Below are 22,871 nucleotides of genomic sequence, written 5' to 3' on the forward strand. Positions count from 1 at the left end.
CCAGCAGTGGCCTGCAGCCCCCTGGCCTCCATGGAGTGTCCCTCTGGCCACAGGGCTGGCTACGGGTGGGTGTCTCCGCAGTCAGCTGCTCCCCGAGGCTGCAGCTTCCCTGAGCCCTGGGGCAGCTCCTGGGAGAGCTGAGGGCACGGGGTGTTCCTGGTGGGGCACAGCAGTGTGAGCAGCCAGGGTGAACCCTTTCCCGAGGGTTTGTGCAGACAGATGGGGCTTTTTCCCCTCTCCAAAAAGCCCGTCCTCGCTGTTTGCCCACGCTGAGCGTGCAGATCTGCGAGCGGTCCTGCCCCAGAGCCAGCTGGTGAGATTTGTCAGCAAGCAGAAGGATTAAAGGGGAGGCACAGCCCGGCTGTGCAGGCACTTCTGTGAGATCCCAGAGCAGCGTTTGGAGAGGACAGGGCTCTCTCTGCAGAGATACCTATCTCTGGGGCCCATGGAGGGTTGGAGGAGCTGCTCTGCCATGGCTCTGCCTTGCTGGCACATGCTGCACATACCTCCTTTGGGGCAAATTCCTCACACAGGCTTCTCAGAGACAGTAAGAAAACCCTCTAGGGCTGTTTCTGTATGTTTTTCAAAAAGTTATTTTTTTAATATCTATCCTGCTTTTGCTTATCTTCGTCCAGCCCCTCCAGTGATAACACAGGCAGAGCCCTGACCGTGGCGTCCCGGGGAGGAAAGGCTCAGCTCTCTGACAAAGTGCCGGCTCAGATTGTGGATTTCTAATCTCTTTTTTTTCTGGAAGAAAAGGCTGTAGGTGCCAAACCAAAAGGGCAAAGTGATTTGCCCCAATGAGGTATCATGTTTCTGCTCTGATTTATGGCGAGGGGAGAGGCTTCTGAGTCATCCGTTCCAGGAACTGCTTTATTTTGGTAACGGAGATAATTCTGCTGGTTTTAAATCAATGTGTTGTCAGTCATCAAAAGTGCGGGATGGGAACCGCAGCTGGCATGGCTGGGGCTGACCAGGGACAGGGACTGGGGCTGACCTGGGACTGGGGCTGACCAGGGACTGGGAATGACCAGGGACAGGGAATGACCAGGGACTGGGAATGACAGGGACTGACCAGGGACAGGGAATGACCAGGGACAGGGACTGACCAGGGACAGGGATTGACGAGGGACAGGGACTGACCAGGGACAGGGATTGACCAGGACTGGGACTGACCAGGGACTGGGAATGACCAGGGAGAGGGACTGACCAGGAACAGGGACTGACAGGGACTGGGAATGACCAGGGACAGGGATTGACCAGGGACTGGGACTGACCAGGGATAGGGACTGACCAGGGACAGGGATTGACCAGGGACAGGGACTGACAGGGACAGGGACTGGGGCTGACCAGGAACAGGGACAAGGACTGACGAGGGACTGGGGCTGGTGCTGTCCAGGGAGAGGGGCTGACCAGGAACTGGGGCTGTCCAGGGAGAGGGGCTGACCAGGAACTGGGGCTGTCCAGGGAGAGGGGCTGACCAGGAACTGGTGCTGACCAGGGACAGGGTCTGACCAGGGATGGGAGCTGACCAAGGAGATGGGCTGGGACTGGCCAGGGACTGACCAGGGACTGGTGCTGAGCCGCAGGGACAGCAAGCTGCTGGGCCGTGCAGCTGTGTGTGGGTGGCACAGGTGGCTGTCCCCATGGCGAGGGGCCGTGCCAGGGGCGGGTGGCAGGCAGCAGGGTGCCCTGCTGGCCCCGGGCACGCGGGCCCGGCCGTGTTTGCTCAGGCACTGTCTGGTGGCTGTCTGGCTGCAGACAGCCGAGCCCAGAGCTGTTTCACACGCTGGGTCCCGCCAGGCAACGAGGCCTGTCCCCACGTCTGGGCTCTGCTCAGCCCCTCCACGGCTGACTGGCCAGGGCTGGCTGCCTGCTCAGGGACACATGGGTGGCTTTCCCACACTGCCTAAAGCCCCTGTGAGTGTCAGCAAGTTCTTCTTTGTTTTCTGTTCTTTCTGTGAGCTAATGAGCGTTGTCTGATTTTTCTTTCTCCTTTTATTTTTTTTTTTCTCTCAGTGTATTTTGGCCTGTCCACAATTGCCCTAGCTGTTAAGGAGGAGAATTCCTGTTTCCCTGAGTCAGGTTTGGGCAGAAGAGCTGGCTCTGCAGAGCTGGGTGATGCTGCTCTGCTTGTTCACTGTGCATGGGAAAACAAAACTGTGTGTTTTACTGCTGGTCACGCCAGGATTTGGGGTCGTTTTGTGCTGTTTCCCTTTGGTTTGCCTTTCCCCCTGGCTTCTCCCACAGGCTCAGGAGGATTTCACCCTCCTGTGACAGTGCTGCTTGATGCCCTCTGGTTTTTAGCTGGCAGCACATCTGCTCACCTTGCTGGTGAGTTCCTGCTGGCTCCTGGTGGCAAAGACATTTCGGAAAGTCGTGTTTTCAGGGTGCCCCCTGAGCAGCCTGCGTGGCTGTTGCTGGGCACAGCTGGGCTGCCAGGGGAGCAGGACACCCGTGAGAGCAGATTTTGGGAGAGCAGGCTGCTAGGATCACCTGGTGTGCCCTGAGGCTGCGGGGGTGAGATTCACCCTGACAAACCCAGGGGTGTTGGTTTGAGTGCCTGTCTCTGCCTCTGCTGTAAGCAGCTCTGGCTGAGAGGGTCTGACCAGCCAGAGCCTCACTCACTCACACATCTGGAATCCCCTGTGACTGCAGCTGCCTCTCACACAGCTCCCAGAGCCCTCAGGGTCCCTGGGGGCCAGGATGTGGTGTCCCTGCTGGAGACCCCGGCACAGGGGACACACAGCTCAGGAGCATCCCTTGTTCCTCAGCATCCTTCAGAGCTCATTGGCTGTGTTTGCCACGGGGTTTGGGGACCGTGGAAGTGCTAACAGCCCTGTGGATGTGGCATTTGGAGCCGTGGCATGGTGGCACTAGGCTAATGTTTGGACCAGGTGATCCTTTTCTGGCCCCAGTGATTCTCTGAACAGCTTGTTGTGCTGCTGCCAGGCTGGTTTTGAGGGGGTGGGTTCTCTCCCCGTGCTGTCCCTGGGATGTCCTGTGCCACATCTGGTGTCCCGCCGTGCTCCCTGGTGCCAGAGCAGGGCACAGCCCCTCGGTGTCGGGCTGGGGGTCACGGGGAGGGGGTGCTGTAGGCAACAACCAGCCCAGGCCAAATCAATAATTTGAGAGAGCCAGATTAAACTAAAAAGGGAATAGATTTTATTTCGCTAATCGAAATCTCTGCCAGCCACAATCAAAGGGACAGCGCGGAGCCGGGACTCGAGTCTGGGTGAACTCAGGTCTGACCCCCTCTCACATCAGACCTGTGGAGTTCACAAAGTCCATCTGGTGAGCCGAGGTTATACACTGTTTTTATTGCCCAAAGCTAGGTTTCTTTTGTTTCTTTCTCCGAATATTCATACGGGCCTCATCCCCTGTCCGGTGTTAGGAGAATTCTGTCTTTCTAGCACACAAAAAAGTGTCCGGGGAAGGATTCAAATGTCCATGTAGTCCGCTGTCCCCTGTCAGGTGTTGGAGGAATCACGTCTCCTGCTCAGACAAAGCTCCCTTGGGGCAAACAATACCACATACAGAAAATGATACATGTAAAATATGAGTTACGGGAACTGGGCATTCACATGCTAGTCCAGAGCTGTCCTCGGTTGTTGCTGGCGAATGATGGCTTGGACGCTCTGAGATTCACTCAGAATTTCCAGAATTTCCTAGGAGCTATTCCCTTCACTTGCTAATTTGGACTCTTACTCTGTGAACACCTGTGGGTGCTACAATCTGGTGAGGTAACCCATTTCCCAACCCTTGTGTGAGATTTCTACAAACCTGGGTGCTTTTTGTAATATATTCTAAATCGTGATTCGATATATATATATATTCCTAAGTATGAATACATTCATTACATTTATTTGAGCTCGAATTTGATACATTTATTACAGGGGCACGGGGACCCCAGCCCTGTGGCAGACACCTGGTGCTGCTGGGCACCAGGAGGGCACAGAGCAGGGAGCCCGGCGCTGGGGTGTGTGCAGGGGGGCAGCAGAGGAGGGGAGCAGAGCTTTGTCCCTGCCTGCGCTCATCCCCAAGGAGCCACCGTGCCCGGGGCTCTCTGTGGGATGCTCTGCATCTTATAAATGAGAAGCTTGACGAGGCCAATATTCAAGCAGCAATCAATTTATTAATTAATATGGTAAAGTATGGGCGATACAGCGCTGGGTGAACCCTATTCAGCACCTGTGGTGCCCTCCTAATGACAGACAAATCCCAGCAGTACCGTCAGGGCAAACGCTGCCCTTGCACAGAGGAGAGTGGGAGAGAGAGAGAGAATGGAAGAATGAAAAAAAACCAAACTAAATTCTTCCCCCATCTTTGTATTTTATGGCCTTATAAAATACAAAAAGTTATAAAATCTCTGCACCTGGGCAGAGGCGGCTGCTGGAGTTGCCCCTGGTGGAAAAGGGAGTGAGAGGTGAATTGATTCTGTGAAATACACTCAGTGCTCATCAGGGGGGAATATCTCTACATTTCCTGCATTACTCTTGAATGCAGAGTGGTTTGTTTTTCAGCTGGGTGGTTTAGCTCTCTGTATGAGCTCCCCCATCCTTTCCTGGTCCCTCCCCGTGTCCATCCGTGCCTGGTGGCTGCAGGGCAGGCTGGTGGCACCACGGGGCTCCTGCTCCCCCAGGCCCTGGGACTGGTTTGAGTGATGGCCATGGCAGATATTTATTAAATTAGGGGATCCATGGTCTGCACCGTCGCTGTATGCCTGCTGGGGGTACCCAGAACTTTCCTCTCTTTGACCTGGGACTGATAGCAACTGGGGCAGGAATGAAGTTAGCACTCCCTGAGACTGCTTGGAACTGATGTCCCTTTGTTTTGCTGGCCTCTCCCCGTGTGAGCAGGTCGGGTTTGTTCCCTGTACGCTGCTTTGGTGCTCCCACAGACCCTGTTACTGCAGCCTCACTGCCTGCAGTGCTGCAGGAGCTGCTGCCCATGCTGCAGGAGCTGTTGGCCGTGCCCTGCTACAGCTCTCCTGAAGCTCCCTCGGTGGATATCAGAGCCTGGCCTGACCCACCTGAAAGCTGCTGGGCTCTGGGCTGCAGTGCCACCGCAGCTGAGCACATTTCTGGGCTCTAGGCTGCAGGTCCAGCCCAGCTGAGCACATTGCTGGGCTCTGGGCTCTGCCGGCCCAGCACAGCTGAGCACATTTCTGGGCTCTAGGCTGCAGGTCCAGCCCAGCTGAGCACATTGCTGGGCTCTGGGCTCTGCCGGCCCAGCACAGCTGAGCACATTTCTGGGCTCTAGGCTGCAGGTCCAGCCCAGCTGAGCACATTGCTGGGCTCTGGGCTCTGCCGGCCCAGCACAGCTGAGCACATTTCTGGGCTCTAGGCTGCAGGTCCAGCCCAGCTGAGCACATTGCTGGGCTCTGGGCTCTGCCGGCCCAGCACAGCTGAGCACATTTCTGGGCTCTAGGCTGCAGGTCCAGCCCAGCTGAGCACATTGCTGGGCTCTGGGCTCTGCCGGCCCAGCACAGCTGAGCACATTTCTGGGCTCTAGGCTGCAGGTCCAGCCCAGCTGAGCACATTGCTGGGCTCTGGGCTCTGCCGGCCCAGCACAGCTGAGCACATTTCTGGGCTCTAGGCTGCAGGTCCAGCCCAGCTGAGCACATTGCTGGGCTCTGGGCTCTGCCGGCCCAGCACAGCTGAGCACATTTCTGGGCTCTAGGCTGCAGGTCCAGCCCAGCTGAGCACATTGCTGGGCTCTGGGCTCTGCCGGCCCAGCACAGCTGAGCACATTTCTGGGCTCTAGGCTGCAGGTCCAGCCCAGCTGAGCACATTGCTGGGCTCTGGGCTCTGCCGGCCCAGCACAGCTGAGCACATTTCTGGGCTCTAGGCTGCAGGTCCAGCCCAGCTGAGCACATTGCTGGGCTCTGGGCTCTGCCGGCCCAGCACAGCTGAGCACATTTCTGGGCTCTAGGCTGCAGGTCCAGCCCAGCTGAGCACATTGCTGGGCTCTGGGCTCTGCCGGCCCAGCACAGCTGAGCACATTTCTGGGCTCTAGGCTGCAGGTCCAGCCCAGCTGAGCACATTTCTGGGCTCTGGGCTGCAGTGCCAGCCCAGCTGAGCACATTTCTAGGCTCTGGGCTCTACAGGTCCACCACAGCTGAGCACATTTCTGGGCTCTGGGCTGCAGTTCCACCGCAGCTGAGCACATTTCTGGGCTCTGGGCTGCAGTGCCAGCCCAGCTGAGCACATTTCTGGGCTCTGGGCTGCAGTGCCAGCCCAGCTGAGAACATTTCTGGACTCTGGGCTGCAGTTCCAGCACAGCTGAGCACATTTCTGGGCTCTGGGCTGCAGTGCCAGCCCAGCTGAGCACATTTCTGGGCTCTGGGCTGCAGTGCCAGCACAGCTGAGCACATTTCTGGACTCTGGGCTGCAGTTCCAGCACAGCTGAGCACATTTCTGGGCTCTGGGCTGCAGTGCCAGCCCAGCTGAGCACATTTCTGGGCTCTGGGCTGCAGGTTCAGCCCAGCTGAGCACGTCTCCTGTCCAACACCGCTGCTGGGAGCAGCAGCTGCTCTCATTAGCAAATTAACATTTCTTCATTACAGGAGCACAGAGACTGGGGGTGCTGATGGCATTTCCGTGGGGCTTCTGGGGGGCTCTCAGGAGCCAGGTGTGGTTTGGAGAATGGGGAATGCAGGGAAAATGACCTCTGTAGCCCTCCTTGGGAGGCTGCTCAGCCTGATCCCTGGGGTTTGCTGTTGTCTGGGGCAGAGGAGGCAGAGATAAGAACAGACACAGGCAGAGGTCGGTCACTGAGTCCCAGGATGGTTTGGGTGGGAAAGGAACTTTAGGGTCATCCCGTTCCACCCCTGCATGTGGGCAGGGCCACCTTCCCCTGTCCCAGGATGCTCCAAGCCCCAGCCTCTCTCCCACTCCTGTGGGATCCTGTGTTCTGCTGGTCCCTTGGCCATGGAATAGCTCCCTGTATTTACCATTAGCTTTTCCCTGGATTTTCAGTGTTCCACAGGAGGACAGGGGTGTGACTTGCTGGGCTCCAGGGCCATCCTTCAAGGCCATTCTGCCTCGGCCCCTCTGGTTGCAGAAGCTGCAGCAGGGCCCTGCTCAGCTGGGGGGTGAGACACAGCCTGGAGCACCACAAAGGCCCTCATCCTGTTTGTGAGAAAAAACAGGGCTCTTTCTTCCTTTTTTCCCCTCATATGTTGCGTTTTCCCTTTCAGTGCTTCTAGAGCTCTACTAATTATTAATAATTAGGCTGACGAGGCAGAACTTGGTTTCTTTCCACTGCGTCTGGAGTAAGCCAAGGAGCTCGGCGTGGGAGCTCGCTCTGGGTCCCGCCAGCGCTGCCTGGGCTCAGCGGCCCATGGGGTTCTGCTGCCAGAACCGCAGCAGGGTTTGTGGGGAGCGCCCTCAGGGACCATCCAGTCCCACACAGCTCAGAGTGGCAGAGCTGAGCAGCAGGGTTTGTTGGAAAGGCCCTCAGGGACCATCCAGTCCCACAGAGCCATGAGTGGCAGAGAGCTGAGCAGCAGGGTTTGTGAGGAGGGCCCTCAGGGACCATCCAGTCCCACAGAGCTCAGAATGGCAGAGAGCTGAGCAGCAGGGTTTGTGGGGACGGCCCTCAGGGACCATGCAGTCCCAGAGCCACAAGCCATGAGTGGCAGAGAGCTGAGCAGCAGGGTTTGGTGGGGAAGGCCCTCAGGGACCATCCAGCCCCACAGAGCCCAGAGTGGCAGAGAGCTGAGCAGCAGGGTTTGTGGGGACAGCTCTCAGGGACCATCCAGTCCCAGAGCCATGACTGGCAGAGAGCTGAGCAGCAGGGTTTGTTGGAAAGGCCCTCAGGGACCATCCAGTCCCAGAGCCATGACTGGCAGAGAGCTGAGCAGCAGGGTCTGGTGGGGAAAGGCCCTCAGGGACCATCCTGTCCCAGAAACCACAGTGGCAGAGAGCTGAGCAGCGGGGTTTGGTGGGGACAGCCCTCAGGGACCATCCTGCCCCAGAACCCAGAGTGGCAGAGCTGAGCAGCAGGGGTTGTGAGGAGGGCCCTCAGGGACCATCCTGCCCCAGAACCCAGAGTGGCAGAGCTGAGCAGCAGGGGTTGTGAGGAGGGCCCTCAGGGACCATCCTGCCCCAGAACCCAGAGTGGCAGAGCTGAGCAGCAGGGGTTGTGAGGAGGGCCCTCAGGGACCATCCTGCCCCAGAACCCAGAGTGGCAGAGCTGAGCAGCAGGGGTTGTGAGGAGGGCCCTCAGGGACCATCCTGCCCCAGAACCCAGAGTGGCAGAGAGCTGAGCAGCAGGGTCTGGTGGGGAAAGGCCCTCAGGGACCATCCTGTCCCAGAACCCAGAGTGGCAGAGAGCTGAGCAGCGGGGTTTGGTGGGGACGGCCCTTGGAGACCATCCAGTCCCACAGAACAGCAGTGGCATAGAGCTGAGCAGCAGGGTTTGGAGGTAAGGCCCTCAGGGACCATCCTGCCCCAGAACCCAGAGTGGCAGAGAGCTGAGCAGCGGGGTTTGGTGGGGACGGCCCTCGGAGACCATCCAGTCCCACAGAACAGCAGTGGCATAGAGCTGAGCAGCAGGGTTTGGAGGTAAGGCCCTCAGGGACCATCCTGCCCCAGAACCCAGAGTGGCAGAGAGCTGAGCAGCAGGGTTTGGTGGGGAGGGCCCTCAGGGACTATCCACTCCCACAGAACAGCAGTGGCATAGAGCTGAGCAGCAGGGTTTGGTGGAAAGGCCCTCAGGGACCATCCAGTCCCACAGAGCCCAGAGTGGCAGAGAGCTGAGCAGCAGGGTTTGGTGGGGACGGCCCTCAGGGACCATCCAGTCCCAGAGCCCATGAGTCCAGAGTGGCAGAGAGCTGAGCAGCGTGCTGGGTGCTGGGTGCTGGGGCTGAGGATGGGTTCTGGGAATGGGGATGTGTTCTGGGAATGGGGATGGGCTTTGGGGATGGGGGCTGTCTCTCCCTGAGGTGCTGAGTTGGGTCTCACAGCCACCATGGCATCGTATTAAAGCACACCTATCCCAACCCTGTTGGACAGAGTTCCCTTGGCCAGCAGGAGATTTCCATTACTTTTTTTGTGTTTTGGTTACTTTTATTTGTTTTCTTCTCCTCACCAGGCTCTCTCCCAGAGAGCTGTGCAGCGACCGAGGTCTGCAGCGCAGGCTGGGGGAGCTCAGGTGGTTCCCCATGGGGGAAAAGCCCCTCTGTTGCTGCAACCCCCTGGTTTCTCACCGGGTCCCAGGCTGCCCTTGAGCCTTGCCGTGGTCTCAGAGCCTCCATCAGCTCCAGTGGCTTCAGCAGCACATGTTCCCTTTCATGCCTCGCTGGGTCACCACTCTGGGGCACCTTCCTGCTCTTTCCTGGCAGAGCCTCAGCATTTATCCACCTCCCTGTTCCCTTTCTCCCCTTGTTCCCCACTTGGTTTTGTCCCCCTAGTTTGCCTGGACCAGGGCACCTCTCTGCTCCCTGGCAGCACCAGCAGCTTTCTCTGCTCAGTCCTTGCGTGCAAAAGCCAGCATTAGATAATTGCTGGATTGAAAAGAGGCTGTAATTATTTTTGCTTCCCGACTGGAGGAGCAGGCAGTGCTTGCCAAACAGCTCGGTAGCTGCTGGCAGATGCTCTTCGTAGGGTATCCCTGCCCTGCCTACATCCTCTCCATGTGCCTTCATTTCAGCTGTTAGCTGGCTCCCGCCCCAAATCGCTGCTGCCCTGGAGTGCTGCCTTTCTCATCCACCCTCAGCAACGGGCGATTGCTCAGCGTTTAATATTTTCCCTGCTATTTTGTTATTCCTGGTAACTTCTGCCAGGGAGCAGGAGGGTCCCAGCAGCACTGCCTGGGGAGCACAGGGCACAGGACCAGGCTGTGAACCCTCTGCCAGGTTAATGGAGCAGCTCTGGTGATCAGGGGCTCCAACAGAGCCATCGTTCTGGCTTGAAGAACACAACAGGAGCAGATCCACAGTTATTTTATTTTATTTTATTTTATTTGAATTATTCTATATTATTATTTCATTTTAATTATTATTTTATTCTATTTTACTTTAATTTTATTTTATTTTATAGTTTTATTTCATTTTAATTATGATTTTATTTTAATTTTTTGTTTTATTTTATTTGAATTATTATTCTATATTATTATTTCAGTTTAATTAATGTTTTATTTTATTTTAATTTTTATTTTTATTTTATATTATTTCATTTTAATTATTTTATTTTAGCATTTTATTTTATTTTAATATTTTATTTTATTTTATTATTTTATTTTATTTTATATTTTATTTTAGTGTTCCTCCTCTGGGCAGCATTGGGCCCAGAGGGTAACCAGGGAGCTCCCTGTGCAAGGTCACATCACAGCCCCTGTGCAGCTGGGTGGTCCCAAAGGTTCCCCCAGCCCGGAAGGACCCTCAGGGGTGGCACAAGGATGAAAATGGGGTGCAGCAAGGCATCAGGGCTGTTTGGGAGCAGCATGGGGGCCAGGCTCAGGCAGGAGAGGTGTCCTTGCTCCTCTAGACTCACAAAGAGCTGCAGGGAGACGTGGTGGTGCACTGAGAACCTTGTGCTGATCATCCGGGAGGAGAAGCCCAGCTGCTCCCTCCTGCCTCAGACCTTTTGTTCCGTTCTGTTTCCAAATGAGGTGAAAACCGCAGTGGGAAAATTGGAGTGCTTTCAGGGTCTTGAGCTGTCTTTTCCCAGCTGGAGCAGCTGTGAGAAGTGGTCCCTTGCCCATGGCCACCTCTGCATGGTCACCTGCCACCAGACAAGGACATGTAGTCAGGAAGATCCCCAGGAACCGGGGTCCTCTGGCTGCGTGCCCCCCTGGTTCCCAGCAGGTGTTGGTGTTTGCCCACAGAGGCGAGGGTCTGCCGTGGTGCCAGCAGACTCCTTCCCAAACCTCTGCAGCTGGGTGAGAGACTCCTGGGCAGCTCGGGGCAAGGCAGAGAGCTCTGGAATCAGGGCCTGGGCTCCAGAGACGGCTCAGCCTGCTGCCCAGCCAGCTCCTCTGGGGTCCACACACACCAGAGACAGCTCCTCCACGGGGGAGAAAACAAACTTTGTGTCCTTCACTTGCAAATATGTGCATATTTACCTGTCCAGCTGTCATTTCAGAGAACCCAGGGATGGCATCCTGGGGCTGCTGCCAGCATTTGCTCTGGGACTGAGTTTGGGGGGTGTCACATCCTCACACACACTTCTGAAGGCTTTCTGCAAAAATCGCCTCGTTTGCCTGAGCAGCTCTGGTTGTTACACCCCGGAAAGCTCCGTGGCTCTCTCAGCTGCCCGGCAGGGAGGGTTTGCACCCTCATTTCTGTGCTGGGTTTGCTGTGTGGTTTACATGGGCAGTTGCTGACGTGACACGGTCTGTGCAGCCATTGCAAATTACTCCACAAAGTTTGCAAGAAAAAAAAAAAAAAAAAGAAGAAAAAAAAAAAAGCCAGCAAAGGGTAAAGAAAGGGAAAGGAAGAGTTATAGTTACAGATGATGCAGAGATTCTCTGCATCTTACAAATGAAAAAGGGAAGATTAAGCAGCTGAAAAATGCTGGTGGTGTTGCATGGGAGGGGATAACTGATGATCCTCTGAAAGGTCACAGTTTTGCTCATGGTCAGCCTTCAGCGAGCTGTTATATGGGCAAGGCATGGGCATCAAATGGCTCCTCTCCTCTCCTCTCCTCTCCACGCTGCATTTCTCTACGCTCCTTGGAAAGTCCATTGATTTCTCACCCAGTTTAAAACATTTTATTTCTCTGTCTGTGTGTGTCCTCAGATTTATTTTCACCCCGTGTCATCTTGAAGCGCTGGGCTCAGAGCGAGCCCCCTCCCCGGGCACCTGTGTGTAATAATGAGGGGCCTGATCTCCAGCTGCCTTTCTGACCTGGAGGCCCTGGGGCGCTCCCGGCTTTTCCAGTGACGAGCGCGGAGGAGCGGGCAGGGCGCCATGGCAGAGAAGTGCGACTGCCTGGCCAGCATGTACGGCTACGACCTGGGCTGCCGCTTCGTCAACTTCCGCCCGCTGGGCTTCGGGGCCAACGGGCTGGTGCTGTCGGCGCTGGACAGCCGCAGCTGCCGCAAGGTGGCCGTGAAGAAGCTGACGCTGGGCGACGCGCGCAGCGTGAAGCACGCCTTCCGCGAGATCAAGATCATCCGCCGCCTCGAGCACGAGAACATCGTCAAGGTCTACGAGGTGCTGGGCCCCAAGGGCGCCAACCTGCGCGGGGACTTCTTCAAGTTCAACGTGGTGTACATCGTGCAGGAGTACATGGAGACGGACCTGGCGCGGCTGCTGGAGCAGGGCAAGCTGGCCGAGGAGCACGCCAAGCTCTTCATGTACCAGCTGCTGCGCGGGCTCAAGTACATCCACTCGGCCAACGTCTTGCACCGCGACCTCAAGCCGGCCAACATCTTCATCAGCACGGAGGACCTGGTGCTGAAGATCGGCGACTTCGGCCTGGCCAGGATCGTGGACCAGCACTACTCGCACAAGGTAGGCAGCGCCGGGCTGGCCGGCGCGTGTGGGGTGATGTGGCTGGGCTGTGGGGGATCTTCCAGGGGAACTGCTCCCGGAGCCTCTTTGGGCAGCAATTCCTTTCCCTGTTTCTTTTTCTCTTTCTCACCCTGCTGGGGGATCACTGCTGCTCTGCCCCAAGCCATGACACGTGTCCAGGGAGTCAGGTTTGGGTGAGAAGGGACATTTAAAGCTCGTTCAGTCCAACCCCCCAGCAACGAGCAGGGACACCTTCCACTAGATGGGATTGCTCAGAGCCCTGTCCAGCCTGGCCTGCCATGTTTTCTGGGCACAGCCCATGCACTGAGCTCTGCCAGAGTCCCCAGGGCTCTGCAAAGAGGGCACGGGAAGGGTTTGAGAGCCCTTCAGCTGCCTTGCATTGCTTTATGCTGTGTGTATCAAACACACGCTCAGGTATTTTGCTCTGTCACAGCAGTGGACTGTGGGGACACGTGTGTTTGCTTGCTTTACTCAAATGACTAAGCTCTGTGTTTCTTGCGCTGCTGCTGTTAAAAAGCACAAGCTGCTGGAAGCACATGGAGAGGGGACCTGCCACGTCCACACCCACTCTGCTGGGCTTTGTCCTCGCTTCGGTGCCAACCAGCTTCTTAAAAACCCAATTTTGTTTGAATTACATTCATTTAACGTAGGGGGAGAGGAGTGGGTCTTTGAGGTTCAGCCAAATCCTTTCATCTGAGGTCCGGATCCAAATGACACACGAAGTCCTTTGCTGTTTGGCACTCGGTGTGTCATGGAGGAACAATAACGTGAGTGGCTGGGGCAGCCTGCAGTGCTGACAGCGGGCAGGCAGCGTGGGAGGGAGGGAGGGATAATGGGTGAGAAGGCTCTGTAACACACAGTCCCGATGCTAATGGATCCTAAACTGAGCTGCAGATGTGAAGTGCAGGTTGCCTTCCAGGATGGAGCTCTTGAGCAGTGGAGGGATGCAGCGGAGGCTCCATCAGCCCGTGGCCCCACGTGTTCCTGGGAGAGCACAAAGCCACGGTGTGGTCTGCAGCTGGCTCCTGGTTAAAGCCACTGTTTGGTGTTGTGAGATGAGATAGAATCTGTTTTCTAGAGCTGGATGTGTCCATGGGCGAGGCTGGGGTCCCCCATGGATCTGTTGTTGTACAAAAGATTTAACAGGTTTAAATGCACTTTGCATTTACCAGTGCGTTCCTGTCCATTGCTCTGGGAAGGGAAGCAGCAGAGGATGGCAAAAAGGCAATCTCATGATCCTGAGCTGATTTATTCTGGATATCAGTCTGGGCTGTGGGGAGAAACAGAGCCTGGGGAAAAGGAATGAGGCTGCAGGAAGAAAGCACAGGGTCCCTGTCACTCTGCCTGCCCTTTCTGTGCTCCTTTCCTCACTCATTATTTATGGCCCAGCTCAGGAAGAGGCTCCCGGCTCTTCAGACGTGTGATTTGTTCGTTTAAAGTCAGGTAACTCCCAGAGAAAACCCCTGCAAACAAGGCAGGCTACATGAACACAGAAAGTCTCTGATTTAAGGAACATCGTGTTGTCAAGGACTGGGGGATCAGGGTAGGAGTCATCTGTTTGTGTCTGCTGCAGAATTATTGTTATTTCTAAGCAATTCTCTGTTGCCTCAATAACAGCCAGTGCAGTGGAAGGAGCTGTCAAGGACATGTTGATGTTTAACTCTGCCAGATGCCACTGCACGAGCACCTCCAGTTCCTCACGGGGTGGGAGGCTGGAGCATCGGTGCAAAAAAGCCCATCTGAGTGGGCAGAGAAAGGTGGCTGCTGCTCGGGAGCAGAGCTGGCAGCAGCAGATCATGCCAGCTGTCAGGGATCCCTGCCTGTGGCAGGGCTGGGTCTGCCAGGGCTACAGCAGGATGGGGTGTGGGTCAGCCCTGCCTTTGATGTCCAGCACTTCAGAGATGGCTCAGAGAAATCAATTCCTTTCCCTCTTCCTCTTTCAAGCTCCGCTCTCCTGCAAGGCTCGCTCAGATTGGTGAGCCCCGTGCTCTGGCAGGAGGCAGAGCAGTGGAGCATCCCGAGTCTGAGGCTGTGGGGACTCCACCCTGGGGACCCCCTGATGCCCTAGGATTTCAGCTTTTGTGTTTTTCAAACCCTGTACTGCTTTAATGCATAGCTCTAAACTGCATATAAAGTGTTGTCTTCACATTTTGGGGAGGCAGAACAGTCCCTCTAGGCCTGACACCCAAGGATACCCTACAGCCTCAGGCCCCAAATAGTATAAACAAAAGTTTGGGGGGAGCAAACTGGGGGTGTGTGACTTCATTACCTGAAGCTGTAATTGAAGGATTAACTCCTGATATGTAAATAGACAAAACTTATAATTTTATGAAAATCTCATGACCATCATCCACCTTGGGATGGCTTTGACTGCCCAAGGTGTAGCTATTGAGGGCCTTTAATAAATACCCACTTTAGCAGAGCAGGGACCCTCACAGCACAGAGCTAGCTGGTGCTGCCAGCCCACAAGGAGATGAAATCCTGCACACTTTGGGCAATTAATTACCCCAAAGATCCTGCAGATCCAAACCTCTGTCTAAACCAGCTGCACCTCTGTCCTCATGGTTTCCTGAGAGCCTTTGCTGTGTGTCGTCTTCAGTGCATGGATTTTTTTTTCTCTTAGCATGTTTTGTGTCTGGAATATGCTTACACTAATGGCTGGGCTCTGCTAACAAAAACGATTGCAGGTTGTGGTGTTATTTGTCTCAAAGGTCACATCCCAGAATTCTGACCTGATGTTTCTCAAACACCAAACCATCCTGCTGAGTGTTAAAATGGCAAATATGAACCACTCTGGATTGTGAGCAGAATTTTAAAAACAGCTTGGAATACACATCCCACCTGAATAATAGCCCTTGCCTGGCAAGACATCATCAGCCAAACGTTGAGTTAGGATAATGTGGTGGGAAGAGGAGAGCTGCCCAGCCCTGGGGGATGCTGAGCTGGGATAACAGGGTGGGAAGGGGAGAGCTGCCCAGCCCTGGGGGATGCCCTGAGGCACAGTGAGGAGCTGGCTGCCCCAGCTGCAAAGCAGAGCAGCTTTGGCTCTGTCTCTCCCACTGTCTCGCCGGTTTTGCTGCTCACACCTTTCTCCATGTGGTAAGAGCAGCTTTGGCTCTGTCTCTCCCACTGTCTGGCCGGTTTTGCTGCTCACCTTTTGTCTCACCTTTCTCCATGTGGTAAGAGCAGCATGGGGACATCTCTTCATCTGAAACTTCTCCCGAGCGAACAACAGGGATTTCCATCTGCTGAGGTCACATCCAGATCTCGGTCTGCACCTTCCCAGGGTGCTCAGGCTGACAAGTTTAGCCCTGTCTCAGACAGGTGAGGTTCTAGGCTCGGGTACTTGCAGACATCTCTTTAGGGCACAGAGTAGCAGGTGTAGCAGGAGAGAACCTTCAGGAGCTGATTCTGTTCATCCACGTCTCTCTCTCATCCTGTCTCTTCCCCAAAACTCTCACCACCCAGCTGTGCAGGCTCCTCTCTTTTCTGCTGTTCTTTATCCCTGGGATTTTATCCCTCTGGAACATCTCCACATCATTGCCTTTCTCCTTGGCCGCTGCTGTTTGTGGTTTGAACACTTGGCCCTGCACCTTGGTGCCCAAATGGTGAGCGAAGGGGGGTTGGAGGTGAAGAAAGGAGCATTCCCAGCCTCCACGAGGTCCTTATCCTTGTGCAGGATGGTCATAGCTGGGCATCTCCTGCTCACAGCCCTTCATCCCCTTGGGGAAAGCATTCATCCCACCTTCCCCACTGGAATACTCTGTGATGCTCCCTCTGTCTGCAGCTGTGGGGCCCTGCCTGCCCCATGGTCCTGTCCCTGTATGTGTGTCTGCAGAGGCTCCTGGGCCTGCTGCCCAAATCCAGCCCATCCAACCATCATCCATCATCCATCCATCCCCCCATCATCCATCCATCCATCCATCCTTCCATCCATCCATCCATCCATCCATCATCCATCCATCCATCATCCACCATCATCCATCCATGTGTCCATCCATCCATCATCCATCCATCGTCCATCCATCATCCGTCTCTCCATCGTCCATCCATCATCCATCCATCCCTCCATCCATCCATCCATCCATCCATCTATCCATCATTCATCCATCCATCCATCCCTCCATCCATCCATCCATCCATCCATCTATCCATCATTCATCCATCCATCATCCGTCCATCCATCGTCCATCCATCATCCGTCTATCCATCGTCCATCCATCATCCATCCATCGTCCATCCATCATCCGTCTCTCCATCGTCCATCCATCATCCGTCTCTCCATCGTCCATCCATCATCCGTCTCTCCATCGTCCATCCATCATCCGTCTCTCCATCGTCCATCCATCATCCGTCTCTCCATCGTCCATCCATCATCCGTCTCTCCATCGTCCATCCATCATCCGTCTCTCCATCGTCCATCCATCATCCGTCTCTCCATCGTCCATCCATCATCCGTCTCTCCATCGTCCATCCATCATCCGTCTCTCCATCGTCCATCCATCATCCGTCTCTCCATCGTCCATCCATCATCCGTCTCTCCATCGTCCATCCATCATCCGTCTCTCCATCGTCCATCCATCATCCGTCTCTCCATCGTCCATCCATCATCCGTCTCTCCATCGTCCATCCATCATCCGTCTCTCCATCGTCCATCCATCATCCGTCTCTCCATCGTCCATCCATCATCCGTCTCTCCATCGTCCATCCATCATCCGTCTCTCCATCGTCCATCCATCATCCGTCTCTCCATCGTCCATCCATCATCCGTCTCTCCATCGTCCATCCATCATCCGTCTCTCCATCGTCCATCCATCATCCGTCTCTCCATCGTCCATCCATCATCCGTCTCTCCATCGTCCATCCATCATCCGTCTCTCCATCGTCCATCCATCATCCGTCTCTCCATCGTCCATCCATCATCCGTCTCTCCATCGTCCATCCATCATCCGTCTCTCCATCGTCCATCCATCATCCGTCTCTCCATCGTCCATCCATCATCCGTCTCTCCATCGTCCATCCATCATCCGTCTCTCCATCGTCCATCCATCATCCGTCTCTCCATCGTCCATCCATCATCCGTCTCTCCATCGTCCATCCATCATCCGTCTCTCCATCGTCCATCCATCATCCGTCTCTCCATCGTCCATCCATCATCCGTCTCTCCATCGTCCATCCATCATCCGTCTCTCCATCGTCCATCCATCATCCGTCTCTCCATCGTCCATCCATCATCCGTCTCTCCATCGTCCATCCATCATCCGTCTCTCCATCGTCCATCCATCATCCGTCTCTCCATCGTCCATCCATCATCCGTCTCTCCATCGTCCATCCATCATCCGTCTCTCCATCGTCCATCCATCATCCGTCTCTCCATCGTCCATCCATCATCCGTCTCTCCATCGTCCATCCATCATCCGTCTCTCCATCGTCCATCCATCATCCGTCTCTCCATCGTCCATCCATCATCCGTCTCTCCATCGTCCATCCATCATCCGTCTCTCCATCGTCCATCCATCATCCGTCTCTCCATCGTCCATCCATCATCCGTCTCTCCATCGTCCATCCATCATCCGTCTCTCCATCGTCCATCCATCATCCGTCTCTCCATCGTCCATCCATCATCCGTCTCTCCATCGTCCATCCATCATCCGTCTCTCCATCGTCCATCCATCATCCGTCTCTCCATCGTCCATCCATCATCCGTCTCTCCATCGTCCATCCATCATCCGTCTCTCCATCGTCCATCCATCATCCGTCTCTCCATCGTCCATCCATCATCCGTCTCTCCATCGTCCATCCATCATCCGTCTCTCCATCGTCCATCCATCATCCGTCTCTCCATCGTCCATCCATCATCCGTCTCTCCATCGTCCATCCATCATCCGTCTCTCCATCGTCCATCCATCATCCGTCTCTCCATCGTCCATCCATCATCCCTCCATCCATCCATCCATCCATCCCTCCATCCCTCCATCCCCACTCTCCCTGCCTGGATAAACGCCCTGGGCTCCACATGAGAGCTCAGATCCCCATGTGCCAGGTCTGGGATGGCAGTGCTGTGGAAGGGAGGTGCTCTCCTCCCCCAGCACCCTCAGCCTGTGTGGGAGCAGGGAGACAGCGAAGTCACGCGTTAGATGTTGGCATGAACCCCAGTGGATGTCTGGAGTGTGACATTCAATAATGAATGTTTTGTAGGGCAGGCTCACCCCCAGCTGTGCTCCCTGCGTGGTGAGTTGGCCCCCCCAGCACTGGGCAGAGCACGGCATGGTCCTGTTTGGAAAGGACGGGAGATTTCTGCTCACAGGGGCACAGAGGCTCGCTGAATGTCCTCCCTGGGTGACACGGCCATGAACCAAAGCGATCTGAACTCTCCCTGTGTTATGCAAGACAGATTGTCGCTTCTGAATGCTCCAAAACACCTGGGGACTTCGGCACAGTATTCCCAGAGGACCTGCTCTCCCTTTCCTGTTGGCAGCATTCCTTACACGATTAATTGGCAGAAACTCCACACCATGGAGGTGTGTCAGCCCTTTTAGGGGGAGTTATGGTGGTAAACACTTCACAGACCATCTCCAAAGCTTTGAAGTGCTCCTTTAGTTCCGTACTTGCTGTCCAGCACAAGAATAATCGCTTCCAGTCCACCCAGTGAAATGACAGAATTCCCAGTTGGGTGGTGGTGAGGAGGAGTTCAGGGGAGATGAGGGTGTGGGGCTGTGTGCTCCTGTGGCCAGGACCACCCTCCGTGTCCAGCCCGTGGCAGCCGCCCGTGCAGCTGGTGCTGACCTCCCCGCTGTGACCCCAGCTCGTTTGTTCTGCCCTGTCCTCCAGGGAGGCCATTGGTCATCCGTGCTCCTGAAATGAATGCCCTCTGCCCTCCCAAATCCAGAGCTGATCTGCTGTCCTCCTGTGGAGCAGCGTTCCCGCAAACCCGGCGTCTCCCACGGCCCCTCCTAGAACTGCCCGACCTGCATTTTATAAAATGAGGTTAAAAACCCTGCTGTGAAGAGGCAGAAGCTTGCTGCTGCTCCAGGATTATTCCAAAAGCTTGGGCTTGTTGCTATTTTGAGCCCCCCATCTGCAGCAGGAGCTGATCCGGCTCCCACGGGCGCAGCAGCAGAAATCCCGACCGTGTTTGTGGCTGGCAGCACGGATACACAGGCTGTTCTTAGATCCTGATGGATCTCCAGTTTGAGAGCACCCGGTCTGCACCTCTGCAGCTTCTTGGCTGCAGAAGGGTGGATTCAGGTGTGGGGCACACCTGGGAGAAGCCTTGGGCTGCAGCGTGGGGGCTGCTCTCTTTCAGGAGGTGGATCCTGCACTCCCACGGCCCCTGGATCCCTCTGGCTCCAGGGAGGAGCCCTGGGGGTGGATGGTGTTGGTTTTGGAGCAGCTCAGTGCTCCCCGTGTGCTGCCAGGGTGTGCCAGACTCCCTGAGCACCCACGGAGGGCAGGTTCAGTGTGCTGTCACCAGGGTGACACTGGGATGCAGCAGCACCTGCCCAGAATTGTTTCTCCTTCTGGTGTTTACAAGCAAAACGCAAAATATGTGTTGTGTAAGGAATTTGAAAAAACATCCATTTCTCTTTGCTTTCCTCTTCCCTTGCTGTGCTGTTTGATATGGTGCTTATCCTACCTGTAGTGAATTCATCACCTTTATAGATTGCCTGAGCTGTTGACACACAGGCAGGAGGACAAGAGGAGAAGCAGGAAAATGATACTTGAAAATCATAGGGAAAAAAAAATACAGCGTGGAAGGGCTTAGACTTGAAACTACTTCTGTTTTTCAATTAACTCCATTATGTTGTTTCTTACAGAGATTCTTCAGTGCAGAGAGGGCTGTGCTGAATCCACAGAATATTGTCACAAAGATGTATGTTCCATCTTAATTAGAACTAATTAATATGCTTTGGCTCTCGGTCTTCCTGTCTGGTTGAATCTACACAAAAGGTGCAATCCTTGCCTGGAGCCCTGCCTTGCTCAGGTGACGGCCGGGAGTGTCTGGGCTCCCCATCCTGGCCCCACAGCTCGGGGTGGGTCCTGTCCATGGCAGTGCCCTCATGATCCTGGATCCCAAAGCTGCCGTGCCATTTCTCCCTGGAACCTCTTAGTCCACGGGACTGCAGTTACTTCCTGCAGGCAGCGGGGCAGGAGCTCGGTGCTCTCTGAAAACAGGGATCTAGCCCAGGTTTTATCCGGGGGAAGGTGCCGGGGCTGTATCTGCTGCTCGAGGCTGTGCTGCCCATGGCAGGACCTCCAGCCAGGTCGGAAAAGTCTCCATTCCCAAACCTCCAATCGCTCCTCCCTGTATTCCGCCCCGAGGGAGGGGAGGGATAACGCAGAGCCTGGTGTGGAATGCCCCGGGAGGAAATGGTGGGATCCTCAGTGCTGGGTCCAGGAGATGGGATCCTCAGTGCAGGGTCCAGGAGGTGGGATCCTCAGTGCTGGGTCCAGGAGGTGGGATCCTCAGGGCAGGGGCAAATGGTGGGATCCTCAGTGCCGGGTCCAGGAGGTGGGATCCTCAGTGCTGGGTCCAGGAGGTGGGATCCTCAGTGTGGGGTCCAGGAGGTGGGATCCTCAGTGCTGGGTCCAGGAGTGGGATCCTCAGTGCTGGGTCCAGGAGGTGGGATCCTCAGTGCTGTGTCCAGGAGGTGGGATCCTCAGTGCTGTGTCCAGGAGTGGGATCCTCAGTGCTGGGTCCAGGAGGTGGGGTCCTCAGTGCTGTGTCCAGGAGGTGGGATCCTCAGTGGTGGCTCTGAGGACCTCGACTGGGATGATGGAGAGCAGCTGCAGGCTCCTCCTCTCCATGGGTCCTTCCCGGGCGTGCTGGGGGCGATCCAAGGTTTTCCATCAGATGGAAGCAGGGAGATGGCAGTCAGAGCCAGGGTGAGGGGAAGCATTAATCAGAGTGAGAATTAACCACCACCAGGAGCCTCGAAGGCAGCAGGAAGGTCAAAGATGTGTCCGTTTGGCGAGTTTTTGCAGGGAATTTTCTCCGAGGCGTGAGGGGAGGAAAATGTTTGTCTTGTTGTGACTTTGAGATATTTGCAGCGTATTGCTCATGCATCTTGAGTGGTGCAGACACCCCCGAGAACTCAGATCCTCCTTGCTGTCAGAGAGGAGAAACACATGAGCAGTGTTAAATCCACAAGGAGGGTGGCACTCCTTCCCTGGGAGAGGGAAGAAATGGCTCCAGCTAAGAATTGCCCTGGATTTCTACCCTCAGAGTTTATTTTCCTGGGATTCTCCAGTAAATTTGAGCGTCTCCACTGTTGGGAATAATTGCAGTAGCTGAGAGGTGGTGGTTTGATCTGATAATGCCTGGGGGTTTTTGTGCTGGTTCTGACTGAGCAGCATTAGCAAAAATATAACAGCATTAAAGGAAACTTCTTAGCTAATCAGTCTGCATTACAACTTATCATGAGAAGGCCAAAATTAATATGTTCTTTTAAAAGCAAGCCCTTTATGATTAAAAGCTTGATGACTCGCACATTTGGGAATTGGCACAAAAACCTGCACTGGGGGAAGAGGAGTGTGATCAGCCTCGTGGTGTTTGTGGTGGTGCACTGCTCTCGTGTTTAGGTGGAGAGATGCATCCTACAGCACCCCAGGAAATGCTGTACAGCACAACTCCAGGCATAGTGCAGCTGAAAACGGTCTCTGGAACTAAATCAGTAGGGATGGAGTTTTCAAATAGGCTTTTATGTGAACTGTGTTCATGCTGTCATTGCAATTTTACATTCTCCAAATGCTTTGTGGCATTTAAATGCAATTCAGCTTTATAATTTAATTTTATTTTGCTGCTCCTGCTGCATTTCAATCTACCTCCTTCTGTTAATGTGTTATATTTAACACAGAAAAGGCTGATTGTGAATATTCCAATGTTATCCCGGTGCAGTAACCATCCATACCCAGCCCCAGTGTGGCAGTGAGGGGTCCCTGGAGGTGCCAGGGTTATTTCCAGGCTGGGATACACCCCTGGCTCCAGCAGGGCTGTGAGCACCTGGCTCTGGTGGCAAATCCCCCAGGTGGGCTCAGGAGCAGGAGAACCCTGCTTCAGAGAGGGGGTGGCTTTGTCCAGGGATGCTGCTGGGAGCTTCTCCTGTGGAGCAAGGTCAGGCATCCCAAACGCCATCCCCACTGCCAGCAGAGTGGCACTGGGGTGAGGAGCTGCCCTCGCCATGCTCACAGCACAGTGGCACTGGGGCTGCCCTCGCCATGCTCACAGCACAGTGGCACTGGGGCTGAGGAGCTGCCCTCGCCATGCTCACAGCACAGTGGCACTGGGGCTGCCCTCGCCATGCCAGAGCCGCAGCAGACCGTGACAAGGGAAGGAAGTGATTTTTATCCCATGGGATAATGTTTTGGGAGTCTTGGCTGAGAGCCC

The 22,871-nt window shown here is 55.1% G+C and overlaps 1 protein-coding gene across 2 annotated transcripts in view; it reads left to right on the forward strand.

Annotated features, from left to right (window-relative positions):
- MAPK4 (mitogen-activated protein kinase 4) overlaps positions 1–22,871 on the forward strand; it is a 51,244-nt gene that overhangs the window by 15,705 nt on the left and 12,668 nt on the right. For both annotated transcript variants that reach the window (XM_041423586.1, XM_041423587.1), the window contains exon 2: positions 11,747–12,463. In XM_041423586.1, the coding sequence (XP_041279520.1) occupies positions 11,918–12,463 (546 nt within the window). In that variant the 5' untranslated portion in view covers positions 11,747–11,917. The remainder of the gene's footprint in view (positions 1–11,746; positions 12,464–22,871) is intronic.

Source organism: Onychostruthus taczanowskii, unplaced genomic scaffold (assembly GCF_017590055.1).
Source record: "Onychostruthus taczanowskii isolate IOZ18803 unplaced genomic scaffold, ASM1759005v1 scaffold79, whole genome shotgun sequence".
NCBI classification, from domain to species: Eukaryota; Metazoa; Chordata; class Aves; order Passeriformes; family Passeridae; genus Onychostruthus; species Onychostruthus taczanowskii.